This window comes from Calidris pugnax, unplaced genomic scaffold (genome assembly GCF_001431845.1).
Source record: "Calidris pugnax isolate Ruff unplaced genomic scaffold, ASM143184v1 scaffold615, whole genome shotgun sequence".
In the NCBI taxonomy this organism is placed as follows: domain Eukaryota; kingdom Metazoa; phylum Chordata; class Aves; order Charadriiformes; family Scolopacidae; genus Calidris; species Calidris pugnax.
In genome coordinates this window covers 183,863-197,695 of record NW_015091382.1, presented here as the reverse complement: position 1 = coordinate 197,695, position 13,833 = coordinate 183,863, and the positions used below count along the sequence as shown (strand labels likewise).

Genomic DNA, 13,833 nt, shown 5'->3' with positions numbered 1-13,833 from the left:
CCCACATTTTGATGTTTTCCCTCTCATTTAATCAGATCCTCTCCATGTTCTGTTCTCGGCCTTGGTCTTAAGCCTCACACTGACCCCTTTGCTTTGTTTTATATTTTAAAAATAATGAATAGGGGGGGTTATTTAAATATAAGTTGTCAGCTCTCTTGAAAAAAAAAATCTCACAACTGATTTTTCATTAGCATTATTTAGACTTGATGACAGTTTACACATTTTTTCCCCCTACCCTCTTGCTAACCCTGAAATGTAATTTAGCTGCCTCTTAACTATCCCTGCAAGGTCAGTCTTATCCAGTGACACCCTCAATAGTGTCCTCATACTTGGGGACTATTTGCTGGCCACAGTTCATTATTTGTGGTCACAGGGACACACCACCAATTACCTGTTCATGGGGTGGTTTCTCTTTACCACGTTATCTGTCTCCAGAATAACTTGCTCTAATGTCTCATTCCAGAGAGAGTCTTCCTCTTGTGGGAGGGTGGTGGCGTGTCCTCCTGCCCTTGCAGCTGCTTCTCCCAGGTGACAAAATGACTGTTTATGGCAGAGTAACCTGGGCTGAAAAAGGACTCTTAGATGACGCTGTATCTCTTTAATCTACAAATTCCAAATAGAGTTGCAATTTTTCAATTAAAGATGTTTACTAAATAATTGACTGCAATAACTAATGAGCTCACCACGTTCATCAATTACTAAGAGTATGTTCCTTCACTCTGGTTGCTCAACAGCCCAAAGGAGAAGGGTGATGTGGTGCCAGAACGCTGCCCGTCGGGTGCTGTGGGCTCTGCCAACATCTGCCATCGGGTCAGTAATGGGTGACAGAGCTGGTGGCCAAGCCAGTAAACACCAGGCTCAACACACGTGCTAATAATCCTTGTGTCACAAGTTGATGTGCAAAAGGGCAATGTCTGACCTTGTTAAGCATCATTTATATCTGCTGTGGGATCCTCCAAGATTACATTTCTGCAAGAACTGAATAATTAAATGACGCAAAGCAGTACCTCAGACTGTGTGATGGCATGACAGCAAAATAAAGGCCAGAACTCATCTCCCACAATAAAGAACAAAATAGCCATTAAAACACCACACATTGTTCCGTGTGTAACCAAGACAGAAACTACAAGTTTCCTGATAATGCAAGATTTGCTGTCTGATAGAGCTTAGTTCAGAAAGTTCAAATAACATGAAACTTCCTCAAAATTCTAGCAGTTAAACTGGGAAGGTAAAAATTGCTTTTCAAGAGCTTAGATCTTGGCTCAGATACCCTGCAGCCCACGTTCCCCAGCGCGAGGCCAGGCTGAAGTGTCCCTGAGCTCTGGGGAACGCTCCCCCCGTGCCCACCCCCGTACCTCAGAGTGACACCCACTGCCAGGGTTCACCAAACACGATTCCTTCATTCTGGATTGGAGACCCGCCAAGCTGGCCTGTATAACTGGTTTGTCTCTTTGGGATACACCATAAGAATTTAATTTATCACCCTGGTAATTACCTATTCTAACGCCTGGATCCTGTGGCACTCTGACACACACCATACCAAACGACGTGGGCCCACTGGTGCTATTTCTAGCAATTAATTTCTCTTACCGCAACTCTGTGCCCTGGAGTTCTCCAAAGGTCCCATGCTCTCCGTTCCTGTGGTGCTTCAGGCTGTGCTGGTCACCAGGACCTGGTGCAAAGCCACCAGTGATGCTGTTCCTGCTTCCCAGGAGGTCACTGGTCCCACTGGGCTGGCTGCCCAGCGCCGGCAGCGCGGGGATGGGCTGGGACAGGAAAAGAGCGGCTCTGGAGGTGCTCGGCCAGGGAGCCTTATAAAAAAGGACGAGGTGAGGTGTGTGTGCCCACACAGAAGTTGTAGGTGCCTCTGAGCACCAAGGTGAGGCCATTTTTAGATGCACAGATTCCCCAAAACATGGACAAGAACACAAAAGCTGTTGCACACTCATACACTATTACACAAATGAGCCACAGAGCATTCACCCACAGGCTTGGAAATGTTCACAGCACATGGTGTGGTCTGGATTTGAGATCACTTAGAAGAAAACACCATTACATGCAACCTTTGTGCTCAAAGCCTTTACGATACAAATTTTATATCCAGCATAAATAAATATATCCATATCTGTACACCTCGCGCGGGGATGGGCTGGGACAGGAAAAGAGCAGCTCTGGAGGCACTCGGCCAGGGAGCCTTTAAAAAAAGGAAGAAGTGAGGTGTGTGTGCCCACACAGAAGTTGTAGGTGCCTCTGAGCACCAAGGTGAGGCCATTTTTAGATGCACAGATTCCCCAAAACATGGACAAGAACACAAAAGCTGTTGCACACTCATACACTATTACACAAATGAGCCACAGAGCATTCACCCACAGGCTTGGAAATGTTCACAGCACATGGTGTGGTCTGGATTTGAGATCACTTAGAAGAAAACACCATTACATGCAACCTTTGTGCTCAAAGCCTTTACGATACAAATTTTATATCCAGCATAAATAAATATATCCATATCTGTACACCTCCCGCAATGCCCAGCCCTGCTCGGGTGGTGTGACCTGGCATCCACCAGCCAGGCACCCTCCTCAGGGAATTACACTGCTTAGATAGTATGGAGGAAAATCCACCCACAGCACAACCAGGTTTGCTGCTGCTGCAAAGATATATTTTTTTAAGAAAAATACCTCAAAAACCATCATCAGGCGAAGGAGAAGACAGGTGGCATCCACCAGCCAGGCACCCTCCTCAGGGAATTACACTGCTTAGATAGTATGGAGGAAAATCCACCCACAGCACAACCAGGTTTGCTGCTGCTGCAAAGATTATTTTTTTTAAAGAAAAATACCACAAAACCCATCATCAGGTAAAGGAGGAGCCCATCCAAGAGAGACAAATGGGCAGAGAACACGACAGCGTAAGAATGCACAGATGGCAGCAGGCAATGGCACTGAGCTAGTGGAGATACTGGGTCCCCCCTCTGAAAACAACCTTAAAAAAACCAAGCAGAAAATAAATGATGATGTGATACTGTGACTCTGGATGTTCAGCCTTAATATATCCATCATGGATGGATATATTTAAATTCTGTGTTCCTTCAGCAAGGCACACCATCCGGCAGGGATGTTTTCTTTCTTTTTCTGTCAGGGGAAAAACACTGTACTGGAAAAGGAGGCTAGTTTGGAAATTATTAAAAGCAAGTACTAAAAATGCAGTGCTTTTTTGTGGGGGTGTTTGGTTTGTTTTGTGGTGTTTTTTTTTTTTCTTTTGATCTCTCTTCCAAAGCAGACCCTTGGAAGTCAATGTCCATAACATCTCTTTTGTAAAGGGTTGTCTTGGCAAAAAAGTAGCCTACGTAGTGAGGCAAGAGAGAAATACCTTCCCGTGGGCTTGGGGAGGCTTCAAAAAGGTGCTCAAGAAACTTGGGACAGGACAGAGGCAAGTCTGATTGCTGTAATTAAAATGTCATGAAGTGCAAGATGTACGTTAGCTAATAAACTAACAGGAGTATTTCTGTGCAGTCTGGCAAAAAGGGCTGTGTGTTGGAATATATTGGAATTACAGGAAACGGGCAAAGAGTCCAAGGTGGACAAGTTTCATAGTTTGAATCCAAGCCCCATCACAGCAGAAGGGCAGGCCCAGGGAGCACAAAGGGCTGCGCAGCTCAAAGCTTGACACTGGGAGCTGAGGAGGCAGCTGGTGCCGAGCGTCCATTTCACACAAAAGCTGGCACTTAGGATATTAAAATAAAAAAAACCAAAGGGAGGGTGGGTGGCAGTGAGTTGGCCTCAAAGGTTTAACTCTGCTTTTGTTACCAACACTCTCCTAGTTCCTGTGTTTGTTTTTCTAGAGCATTTGTAGCCAAGAGCGAGCTTCAGCCCCTTTGATCAAAATCAGCCTTAAAGCAGGCTCGGGGCCGGGGTCAGTGGTTTCCGTGGAGGCAGAGCCTGTGCCTCGGCCCACAAAGGAGCAGTCAGGTGCAGGCCACCCAGACAGCTCTGCAAATGAAGGAGCACAAAGCCTTCAGTCTCACAAAGCGGGGTGTCTGTGTGGGGGTTTGTGCCGAGGGGCTGCAGCGCAGGGCTCTGCACAGCTCCATGGGGATGAAGGGAGCACACGGGGAGACATTTGGCACCTCCCTGATACAAGTGCCTCGGCCCCGACGGTTCATCAGGGGACATTACCATTTCTTTGAGAGCTGCTAAGCCAGCTGGCCAGAAATTGTTCTTCTTTTCTCACCCACTGCACACTGACAGCCAAGTTAGTTAATTGAACAGAAACTCTCCCCCTTCCTCCATTATCTCTGAGCATCAAAGCAAGGAATGAAAAAAAAAATAAATCATTTTGTGCCCAGGCTCATACATTTTTCTAGGAGCTTTGTAAGACTGAGTCAACCAGAGCTACCAACACCAATTTTAACAAATACTTTTACTGTGGAAAGTATTGTGCTAAATGAAGCGTCGCAAGTTCTCTGCCTTCCACAAAGCTGCTGCTGCACAGAGGTGGGGGCAGGTCAGTCACACAGTTACCTTCCAAACTGGCCCTGCCCTCCCCAGTGACAACTTCCCAGGCTCATCTTTCAGAAGTCCTCGGAGCTTCTGAGGCTGGAGCCTGGCCCGTGGCCCAGACTGGGCTGCCCTGGAGCCCTGGTGAGCTTCCAGCTCGGTATCGTCAGAGGCAGTTTGCAGAATCTGAGCAGCATCTTCACAAGGCCAACAACGGACTGCAAAAGAGAAACCAGGCAACAGAAAGCAGTTAGATGGAAAAGCTGAGTTTCGGCTGTTTGAACTAAAAAAACCCAAAAAGTAGGCTGAAAGCAAAGAACAACCTTTCTCCCAAGGATTCCACTAGAAGAAACACAGGTGTTAGAATAATGGCTGCTGCCCACAGCACTGCCCTGCAGGCTCCATAAAACACAGGTGAAGGTGGAATTATCCCGACTGCTTCCCAAAGCCTTCCTCTGTATGAAGCACTTGAGAAGAACTGCACTAAGCAACTGCTTTGCAAGCTGCAGGGAAACGTGCAGCAGAAAAGTTGTCAAAGACGAAGATTCTAGCGACCACAATAAATCTATTATTTTCTGCTTGTAAATGTGGCAGTGACTCTCAGTTGGTTCCGGGCAAAAAGAAACACATGGCAAACCTCTCAAAATACCGTTTTATAATGAAATATAACTTTGTGGGAGACCAGGAGGTCACACAGTGCCCCCCTCCCCAAGGGACACCGCAGCGTGCAGCTGTAACGGGCTCATCTCAGGCCCCCTCTGGACCAATTCTCTGGTATCACTTATGGTCTGGGAGGCAGCCTTTTGTCTGCCCTTGGTAATTAAAGCTGATTGTCATCAACCTCCACAAAGGACAATCAGGCAGCCAACAGAAGAGTAAGCCAAGAAGGAGCTATTCCTCCCTGTCATATGTTACTGCAAACAAAGGCAGTCAGGCTAACAAGCTGGGTAAATGCAGGGGTAAGACTGGAGTATGGCCAGGGTCTTACATCCTAAGATGCTTCATTTCCTCGAGTACAAACAGCTTTGCTGTCCATGGACCTCCTTGCTAAAACTCTTTGCATTCAAACTCCCTTCCTCGATGGCCGAACTCAACAAGCTTTGGGACCATATGTCAGAGCTTCAAGTTAAAAGCTTTGTGATTAAGTTAATTTTAACAGATCCGTTACCAGTCCGTGGGGCTGTTGTCATGAAGTGCTCAGGTGGCTTCTTATAGAGATCGAAATCAATGTGCCGTTTGTCCCAGCCCCATCTGTCTCGTGGCAGCACGGGCCTCAGGTTAGCGTGCAGAGCATTCTCCTGCCATTTCTAAATGAAAATTGAATCCCTTTAAGAAAACAGGCCAAAGTCACCAGGGAAGAGTCACAAAATTAAGTCAGCCAGCTTCTTGGGTAGCGATCTACCAACTCCCAGAACAGGATCTTACCAAAGTCCAGACTGCGCTGCACAAGACCATTTCTCTCTCTAAGCAGCCTTGCAGTTTGTTGTGTTTGACACCCATAAATAAGAACAAAAACCCATTTAGTGAGCGAGCTGCTGACACTCTAGCAGGGAGCTGCTATCTAACACACAGGCACTAACAATATACTTGAGAAATAGCTGCCAGGGGATTCGATTTCATATTTATGTCACATTTCTCTGCAGTGCTATAAAGGGTCCCAGGCACGTTGCTGTATTTCATACACAGCTGCTAAACCTGCAGCTTGGACCATCCCTCTCCCTGGGTGAGTCCATCCCACTGTCCCCCTCCGCGTGGTGGGCCTGCATGAGGCCAGACCCAGTCCCAACCATCACCAGGTATTTCTCTTCTCCCAGCAGCAAGAGGTGGGCTGGCTGTGCAGAATTGCCAGCACAGCGAGAGCCATACATCACCTCAAGGATAACGGTAAAACATAGTGCTTTTAGAAAGCAGAACTTGTCCCAGTGCTTCTAAACATACAATTAGGATTAAACTCTTGGGGCCTAGAGCCCAGGTGCCCCGAGGAAGCAGGTGGAACCACAGCAGGAACATTCATCATCACAACAGCAAAACAGAGCTCAACCTTTGTGTCCCCTGACTACCCACTGCTGAAATCCCAGTTAGAGTTTTTTCAGACAAAACTACCCTTCCCAAGCTCCAAATTAACCCCACTGTGTGTTGTTAGCCCTGTTCTTTCACTGTTTGACCTAAAACCGTGCGGTTAAAGGATGGCTGAGTCAGTACAGAAACCACACAGGTATTTCACAGTGCTATTACACATATTGTACAGATGTGTTACTGCACAGAAACAGTACAGATACTTTAAGAATCCAGAAGAACTCCAAGAACTTTTTTGCCTCCCAGGGGTGTTACAGAAGATGGTCAAATCCTGTGCTTGAGAAGAAAACCAGTACAGCTGAAGAGGCAGTGTGTCAAAACTGCACTGCTTCAGAATGGGACCCAAACAGCTTTCTGCTCTTGTTCCACTTTTCAGGTGACATGAATGGTAAGTCCAGAATCAATCTCTACTACCCCATATAATGCTGTTGGTGGCTTCCTCTCCTCTCTTGACTCCACAGCTTGCCCCGATGCTGCACAGCAGTGGCACTGCCAGGCTGTCAGCTCTCACCCCTGCTCCCATCCCGTCAGGAGGTGACAGTGCTCAACACAACACACTGACCAACTCCTACCCTCATTCATTTCAGTGTGGTCACCCCAGTTACCCCTTTCCAGCTTGGCAGGTTTTGATCCTGTACTGCCTAATTCCCCACCTCTTTTTTGTCTCTTTGGCAAAAGGCACCAGTAATTAACACCGTACTGGCTGGCTCTTGGGTGGGGAACCTTCTCTGCTCCTTCATGAGAACATCCATTCTCCAGCATCATCAGGAAAAAGCACTTTGGTTTCACTAACCACTTTTCACTTCAGCTATACTGTAACCTTTTTGAGAAACTACTTTAACTTGTATGAAAAAAAAATATTGAGATAAATAAAGTCTGAAAATGAAATGAACATGTACACATTCTTGCAAGATACGGTAACGAGCCCCCAAGCATTCAGCTTGTTCCACTCTGTGCCGTGACTGTGTTCCATTAATTTAGTAGAATTTACTGATCCTGCACAAAAAAACCCCCATTCTATTCCCTTTATTTCCTCATCTTGACATTCAAATAACATATAAATTTTCTTCCTAATGCAGACCACATGCACTAAAGTATGCACAATGCTGAAGACTGTTCAAAACAGGGAACTGTAACCTGGTCAAGGTGATGATCCAGGAAACTAGAAGCTAAATAGGAGAAGGATCAGAAGAAAGGACACAGGGCAGAAGGAAAGTGACAGAGAACACAGTGGTGGAGGACAAACACCCCATAAAACTGTAACTACAAACCATAAATAAAAGATGAAGGAAAAATAAGCTGTGAGGGAATTTAGAAACATGAAGGAAGGCTACACATGAAGAGCAGCCTGGAACCCATCCATCATGGCATGCAGTATTATGATTTTTTCTGACACTAGACCCCAATTGTAAATCAAAGCACTCTATAGTCCATTTAGAAACATGAAGGAAGGCTACACATGAAGAGCAGCCTGGAACCCATCCATCATGGCATGCAGTATTATGATTTTTTCTGACACTAGAAACCAATTGTAAATGTAAACCAAAACACTCTATAGTCCATCAATACCTATCAATATCCGATTAATATTGGCAATTCTGTATGAGTTCAGGGTAGGATTTGTGTATGCAAACAAAATATTACCTGAGTGAGCCAGATGCTGCTGGACCCAACCCGCAAACACAGGCAGCACCCTCAAAAAAGCTGCTAAAGCTGTACCCCTCTAAAGAGACTTCCACAAACCACAGCACTCTGCCTCTTTCAAGTCTCCTAAAATGCTTGAGTTCCCTTGGGACTGTTGATTTAAGCCTTCTGTTACCTCCCTTAACTCCTCCACACGTGCTTCATCAGGCATCCGAGGGTGCAAGTTGCTTTCAAAGCTGCTCTTAAATCCAGGAAATACAAATCCATCTGGTGACAGCCACATACTCTTGGATTTTGCAAGGAATTCCTCACTGGCAGCATCCACATCCACCGGGTCAAATGTGGCTGACAGATACTCATGACAATAAGTGAATCTCTTCTTTGGTTCCTACACAAAAAAGATTTATTTTTTTTCTCTTCTTTGGTTCCTACACAAAAAAGATTTTTATTTTTTTTTTGGTGTTGATGTTAATTCCCCTTTGGTGGGAGAACAGCCCATTAAGGTACAGAACAGTCTTTCCTTAAGACTGCACATAATCATAGAACAGAATTATACAAATATATATCATTAAATATGTATCAATAAATAGATATCAACATATCATGTATTAAAACATTTTTAAAAAAATTTAATTCTATTATGATCCAATGATGGAATTAATTGCAAGTGATATAATGGGATGTCTGTAAAATAATTACAGAAAGAAGTATCTTTAATATTATTTGCACAAAAAGAGAACTCTGGTTCATACTCTTCATGGTACATCATCAACTGTTTTCACGGAGCTACAGTCATTTCCACCAGCTGACAGGAAAATAGCATTTGTTATTAAGATTCAAGCCAGCTATTCAGACAAAAGCAGATAAATGTGATTCTTCAAATGTGTTCTTAAGTTTGTTCTTCAGATCACTTAATTCCACATACACCGATGCTGCAATTACTCAAATTGTCCCACTTATTAATAAGTGAGACAGAACGGGATGTGACCACGGAGGTTATCAACGTCTGCACTCAAAACATCAGCCCAAGGCATGGAGATGAGACAACTTGACTGTAACAAACAGCATGAAGAGCAGAATTTTCACAGCAACAAAGAATGCCTCTCTTTTTGGATGCCAAATTCCCTTCCTCTGTGCTAATATGGAAGTTACTATTGTAAAGCTATTTAAGCCATCTCTCTGGTTTAAGGCCTACACACAGCAAGCCAAGATCTTCCAGTTGTGTGTCTCATTTTACCTTTGCCATTTCCCAGCGAAGACACTTCTTTGCAAGTTCTGCAGAATTCAGGCTCTGGCAGCTGTAGTTAAAGACAGATTTGCCATCAACAGGAGAAATCCTGAAAGCTTCAAACTTTGGCTTTTTCATCTTTCCTTGATTCTGTAAACATTAAAAGAAAAAAACAAAACTTTTAAAAACCCCAGCAAAACATAATCTGTATTTATATAGATTTACTACACAACAGCTCTTTGTTAATCAAATACTCCACAAAAAGACTATTACAGAGAAACAGCTCCATTTCACCCTTGCACATGGCATCCTGCAGGAGCAGTGGCAGCCCACTGAGAAGACTGCTAAGTTTATATAAATAACAAAATAACTCTACACTTTATCTATACAGGCCCAAGTGCTCTGCTGCTCTTATCCTTGTGTGATGTTATAAATGCAAGCACCAGGAACAATTACTCAAGATGGTCTTGTTTTCTAACCTCATGCAATATTCCTTTATCAACAGACTAAGGCTGAAAAAGAAAATACTTAGGAGTTCAATGTCTTTCAGTATCTCCAAGACAGTACTCTCATACAGGAACACAGAATTTTGCGTATCAGGCAAAACCTCTTTGTACACACAGGAAAAACCATTCAGAACTGTTCTTCACACACCATGGGACAGTTAGAGTCCTCAGCTAAGCAATATATTCCAAAAAAATCATTCAGGTTCCCAGAAGCCATGCGGGACACCCCTCCTGTGGGGTCTGCACTAACAGGAGAGGGTCTGGTTTCAATGCATTTTCCCTGAGGCAACTACAAATGGACACTGGTGACAAGGCAGAAGAGGTTCTAAAATTCTTCACCATTTCCTTAAAGCTCAGCTCTGTCTGTGACTGCTGACTTTATCTAGTTAAGAATAAATGCCATCATGGTTGCCCAAAGGCAAGCAGGTCTGTCACGTGCCAAGAGAATAAAGCACAATTTTCATATGAGCTGAGCTGACTTGATGTCCCACAAGCATCTGAAGCCTGGATGACATGTTAAAGCACAATGTGGAGAAGAAAGAGACAAAATAGGAACCAAACCCCAAAAGAAAGTACAAGCTTATTTAAATAATCAGTTCCTTTACCACTCGTGCAGTGTCTCCTGTGTTTACCTGTAAGCACTGGAATTGTCCTTCCCCTTGAGAATCAATTACATTTGAGATTCAACTTTCACAAAATAAAATGACCCTGCACGTTTTTATAATGTCTGTGCATTACCTACAAACACCCTACCAGAAGTTTCTAAGTCTCATGAGTCACTGTTCCAGTAGATGAAGGTGTTGATTAAGGATATGAAGTTTTGCAACTGCGAGGCTCCCCTCTCGCTTACGGCAAACTACTCACCCCAACAGGGTTTCTCTCCAGAGACATTTTGTCTGCTCTTTCTTTCTTCTGCTGCACATCCACTGCCTGTTTCACTCTGCTCACTTCTCCTGGCAGGGTGTTATCATCAGAGGAAAGTGATGGCAAAGGAGGTTTCGGAGCGCAGAGATCCTCAGGAGCTAGGGGAGCTCCGTAGCCGTGACTCAAGAGGGTGACCATCTCTGGGGAGGGCAGCAGGTCCCCACGGATTACATCCCTCAGCCTCTTGCTGTGACACAGGGAATGGAGCCTACAAATAGACAGCAACTGGTTACCAGTGTACAAAATCTGTGCTGCAATCAAATCATTACAGTTAATGTTACTGCGCAAAAACTATAAAACCTTCTTGAAACGCCTATTTCTGAAGCAGCTCAGGTCAGTTCATGTCTGCTGGCACTTAGCAGCAATAAAGAGGTTTAGCAGTTTAATAAACCTATGAGGGGTTAGCTGCAAGTTAATGATTAGCTGCTGAAACTTCTCTAGCCTCTGGCTGGACAGGCAGTAAAGCAAGGGAGCAAAGGGAGTTGGCTACTCCCTTCATGCACACTGGTTCCACTGGTTACTTCACATCTGATTTCTCTTCATTCACTAAATTTGGCCAGAAAAGACTAGTATCAACACAAAAGCAGTTCTAAATACGTGATGTCTATTGAGCCCCACACACACACTTAGTATATACACATTTATTTCGATTCCCAGCCCCTCTGGCTCGGGCCAGAGCAGAGGCCACAAAACGTAGCAACTCACCTGAGAGCCAAACACAGTGCAATGATTCCTTACCCCAAGTGGAAAACTGATAATTCATTTATCACATGGCTATTCTTTATTTGAGGAGAGTAACTTTACTGTAAAAGAGTTCAATTGTCAAATTACTGCAACATTATTTTCTTACCATTACTTCTGAACGACACATGCAACTGATGAATCACATTCATTTCAAAGTTGCATCAGCACTAATGACACAAGTTGAGTTTGTATCGGTGTATTAAAAATTAAATTGGACTTTGTGCATATAGATCATGTGCATTAGTTCTTCTACAGTTAAAATCCCTTTCCTGGCTAGCTCTAGCAGAAGGACATGTGTCAAGAGGCAGCAGTTTCTGGTGTGCACACATTAAACCACTGACTGCCTGCAGCAAACCAAAAACTAACAAAACAAACCAGGAGTTCTGCAAGTTAGAGACTGCTTTTGAACACAGTCACAGTCTGTGTACTGCAGTGAAGAATTTATCTGTATTTCTCTGAATAACTCCAAGCACAGCAAGGGGGTATGGCAACAAGGACTAACACCCAAAGCCTGGCAGACACGACTCACTCCTCTGTGAGGGTGGGCTGCTGGAAAGAGCTGCTGTCTCCAAGGACATCGTCTCAGCCACTAAAGATGCTTTTACCAAGGTTCTCTCTGATTTTATAGGGATGAGTGCACTGAAATATAGCGATCATTCCTGCAGCTTCACCTCTCCCTAGTGGAAAAATGACCCCCTGCATTTAAAATTATCCCCGCCATCCTGAAACCTTCACTCTCCCTGCAGGAGCCTGAGCTGCAGCCATCTAGCAAGTTGTGCACAGCAGCCAACCTGCTGATTTAATTTAATTTTTTTTTTTTAGACTGGAGATACTACAATGAAATTTGACAAGAAAATTAACTACCAAGTATCTAAAACAAGCAGCATTATTTTATTTTATACCTCAAATATTGCCAGCACATACCTAAATCGTTTTATGAAATCAGATTAATGTCTAGGAGACATTCACTCTTGTCTCAAGACTAAATGTCCCCATTCGTTTCAAATAAGCTTGGCAGGATTTCAGCTCAGAAGTTAATCTACACAAGCCAGTAAGAAAGCAAGCAATCACAGCTCATGTCTGCTTTCTGAGCCCAAGTTCCTCATACCAAAGATGGATGGTACCTTTTTCTACCTCTCAATAGATGCGTCTTAATTTACAAATAACCACACAAAGAGACCATGTAGAATTTTTTTCAGAGATTTTTAAAACAGATAGATAGATAGATAGAGATTTGCACATAAGACTTCACCCACTTTCTTTTTCCTTAATCCATCTCACGAGATGTAACGTCAGAGATGCTTTAAGGCAAACAGCTGTGGATACCTGCACACTGACAAAGTGAGCAGCCTGGCGGAGACCCAGCAATGAATCATAAAAATAAATCAAACAAAAAGCCAGGAACAGGAAACATATCACCCCAACTCTCACAAAACTCTTCCTTTCTCTAGTTACCATGAGAAGATAGTTTCTAGAATTCCCCACTTAGTTCAAGTGACTTTCTGGCTCTGTCAAGTCCTATTTGGCCTCTTCCTTTCCTCCATCCTGCACCACCTCTATGAGAACCAGGGAGAGAAGTAAATCCTTCCCAGCTGGTGCTTCTGACACCAGAATTTTCTCTTTCTTCTATCTGAATTATGTTCAGATATTTTCTGATGTGCTATCCTACTGATACACCTCTCTTCTTTACAAATTGTAATCTCCTGCCCAAACCAAAAGCGGGCTCACCAATACCAAGTCACCACTGTGTCCACAGTTAGAAAACCAAGCTTTTTTGCCTCACCATCCCTCATCTAAAATCTGAATTGCCCAGATGGGCATTGCCTGATGAAAGCAGTCTGTGGGCCTGAATTGCCCTTATGGGCAATTCAGGCCCACAGACTGCTTTCATCAGGGGAAAGATATCCAACAGTCCTATTTTTTTTGTCTCAAATATTCACTCTACTTGGCCAACATTTCATTTTGTAATGTCTTGCCTGTGAATCTGGAGGAGCCATACCTGGACAAGGCTTGGAAACACGCCGAAGGAACCACCCCTCTGACATAGAGCAGAGGGTGCTTTGTTATGGTGAAGAGGGGTTGGCAGAGGCAGAAGTGATAGAAGATCGCTCCCAGGTCCGTATAGAGGCGTTGGTGGAAAGAGAGTTCTGAGTTATACAGTATTTCCAGTTGTCCATCTTCCCGACTGTAAGTCCTGTAACAAAGTACCCCAACA

The 13,833-nt window shown here is 44.1% G+C and overlaps 1 protein-coding gene across 1 annotated transcript; it reads right to left on the bottom strand.

Moving 5' to 3' along the window:
- Window positions 1-1,586: 1,586 nt before the first annotated feature.
- Window positions 1,587-13,749, bottom strand: LOC106899509. The gene is made up of 7 exons (XM_014961378.1): window positions 13,618-13,749; window positions 10,815-11,082; window positions 9,454-9,594; window positions 8,392-8,604; window positions 5,665-5,803; window positions 4,521-4,714; window positions 1,587-1,766 (listed from the first exon to the last, which is right to left on the bottom strand). The coding sequence occupies exons 2-7, from the start codon at window positions 11,010-11,012 to the stop codon at window positions 1,587-1,589; spliced, it is 1,065 nt and encodes a 354-aa protein (XP_014816864.1). The 5' UTR covers window positions 11,013-11,082; window positions 13,618-13,749.
- Window positions 13,750-13,833: the final 84 nt, after the last annotated feature.

Bases quoted from the DNA above. Each gene is read 5' to 3' on its own strand.
- LOC106899509 (XM_014961378.1), bottom strand. From the start codon at position 11,012: ATGGTCACCCTCTTGAGTCACGGCTACGGAGCTCCCCTAGCTCCTGAG. The intron at 8,605-9,453 runs GTAAAATGAGAC...TTTTTTGTGTAG, and splicing joins TTCGCTGGGAAATGGCAAAG to GAACCAAAGAAGAGATTCAC. The intron at 4,715-5,664 runs GTAACGGATCTG...TCTCTTTTGCAG, and splicing joins GACAACAGCCCCACGGACTG to TCCGTTGTTGGCCTTGTGAA.